Source organism: Bidens hawaiensis, unplaced genomic scaffold (genome assembly GCF_021521415.1).
Source record: "Bidens hawaiensis isolate Kalapana, Puna unplaced genomic scaffold, B.hawaiensis_p1.1 tig00058670_1, whole genome shotgun sequence".
Lineage (NCBI taxonomy): Eukaryota > Viridiplantae > Streptophyta > Magnoliopsida > Asterales > Asteraceae > Bidens > Bidens hawaiensis.
In genome coordinates, this window is record NW_027500556.1 from 72,413 (window position 1) to 74,514 (window position 2,102).

Genomic DNA, 2,102 nt, shown 5'->3' on the forward strand with positions numbered 1-2,102 from the left:
ATCCATTGGCCAGAATAATGTTTGAACCTCCTCATAAAATTATTTACCCAAATCAAATCAATAATGAAATTTGTTCAGCACCAAAAAATATTGTTACCATTTTAGTTCTTCTTCGACGACTTTTGCAATTTCGTTCTTTTGCTCAAAAGTATCATCTGGAATCAGCTTTGGCACAAAAGCCCAAATAACTATGAATATACAACAAACCATTTCGAAGAAAATAGTTACATAAACATAGATTATATGCAAAGAATGTGTGTACCATCAACTACGTAGGCGGAATTTATGGAAAGCATCGCTTGCTTTGTTAGCGAGAGCGTGGTATTGAATGGAAGCCACAACATTAACAAAAACATTATCCTGAAAACCTGGAATTGGGTTCTAGACGTCTTCAAAACCATACCATGGAGTTTGATTTGGTGGATCATTCAAATGATGTAAACCTAAAATCCGTTTATGAAGCGAGAGGCAGCCTATGACTAAATTCAAGTCGGGAGGAAGAAGAAAACGGGAGGGATTGATTGGAAGGGAGAAGATGGTGGATTAGGTTATACAGGGGATGGATTGGAAGGAAAAGTGGGGACGAGAGAAGCTTTTTAATGTTTACAACCCATATTTAGAGATTTGGATTAAGTTACCCATGGATACCTACGAAATTACACTTGTAACTAGACATTCAAGCTGTGAACATGAAATAGTAATAAACATAAATTCCTTAAATTTCTTGACAATAGCATGGACAACATATTACATGATAAAACGGAAAATATCAAGATCCAACATACCTATAAAATATGGGGACCTAATTAATTCATCCTAAACTCACCTACTTAACGTACTAACTAATCCACTAAATTAGAAACATAATTAGCTAAATTAGTGACATAATTAGCAAAACTAGAAACATAATTAGCAAAACTTAGAAGGAAAAAAACAGTTAATTGTTGGTTCCAAGTTAATCTCAATTGCTAGGTTCCTGCAACGTATCCGGTCCAATGCACTTCTCCGCGTCGTACAACCTCTCTTGCATCGATGTACAAGTCACCAAAGCTTGCATTTCTCCATTACTCATAACCTCTTCACTTTCCTATACACATGCAAAAATAACTATTACATAACTCAAATTAATATTATCATAACTTGTACCAGTTTCAACAAAAGTTGCAAGGACGAAGCTTAGCTGCATGCCCCTTTTATTTTACTAGTGTCAATCTACCCTCTTTTTGACTAAAAAATTGAACCCGACCCTCTCTCGTTTATCAATTTTGTAATACATTTTGAGTCCCCCAACTCGTCAAAACTTCGCCACTGAAAAGTTTTACGTACCGGGAGCTCATGCATGAGTTTGAGAACACCAATTTGAGCCTGCAAGAACTTAATATACTTAAAAGCAGCTTGAAACATCTCCGCCGTGTTCATCTTATGGCCGCCGGGAACCAGCTTTCCAAGCTCCTGTGTCTTCTCACTAATCCTCCGCCGCCGCACCCTCGCCGCCATACTCTGCGCCGACAAGATCCCGCCACCTTTATTACTATTATTACCTTCATCTTTTTTCCTCACTTCAACCTGACCGTACCATTCCGGCAACCCAACATCACCGCAGTACCAACCTCCATGCCACGTCACCGGTTCCGGCACCGGCAGTTCAACCGGAAAATACGGTAAACCGGTGTAAGGGTTGTTAAGCTCCGGTGAGGGTGTGAAGAAGTTTCCGGCGGATGGGATAGTATTCGAAAAGTTGTTGTAAGTCGGGTCGAATATCGGGTTAAGTTCGGTGTCGTAAAATGTGGGTTCTTCATGGAAAGAAAACATCTCCGGCGCCGGTGACTCTGACCAGTTGGTGAAGTAGCTGAGAGCCATTGAAATGATGAATGCTTTACTAATTACACTGCATGTAAATATGTAATTCATCAACTGAAAGTAATTAAGTGGTGGTTAATGAGTAATTAAGAGGTGTAATAATAATCATTAATAATGAAAAAAACAGTTAAATATTGTGTAATGAGGCCATTGAAAAGAACAAGAAAGTACCATTGAAGAATTACCTGAATCAAGAAGATACTAGATACTGTCGTCGTACGTTGTTTAGTTGTGAAATTACC

At 38.5% G+C, this 2,102-nt stretch overlaps 1 protein-coding gene across 1 annotated transcript; it reads right to left on the reverse strand.

The window, feature by feature from the left end:
* Positions 1-961: 961 nt before the first annotated feature.
* On the reverse strand, positions 962-1,860 carry LOC143602340 (transcription factor bHLH53-like). The gene is made up of 2 exons (XM_077079484.1): positions 1,327-1,860; positions 962-1,087 (listed from the first exon to the last, which is right to left on the reverse strand). The coding sequence occupies exons 1-2, from the start codon at positions 1,858-1,860 to the stop codon at positions 962-964; spliced, it is 660 nt and encodes a 219-aa protein (XP_076935599.1).
* Positions 1,861-2,102: the final 242 nt, after the last annotated feature.

Excerpts from the sequence above, each read along its gene's own strand:
- LOC143602340 (XM_077079484.1), bottom strand. The coding sequence starts at position 1,860 with ATGGCTCTCAGCTACTTCACCAACTGGTCAGAGTCACCGGCGCCGGAG. Across the intron at positions 1,088-1,326 it reads AACTCATGCATGAGCTCCCG|GAAAGTGAAGAGGTTATGAG; the intron begins GTACGTAAAACT and ends GCATGTGTATAG.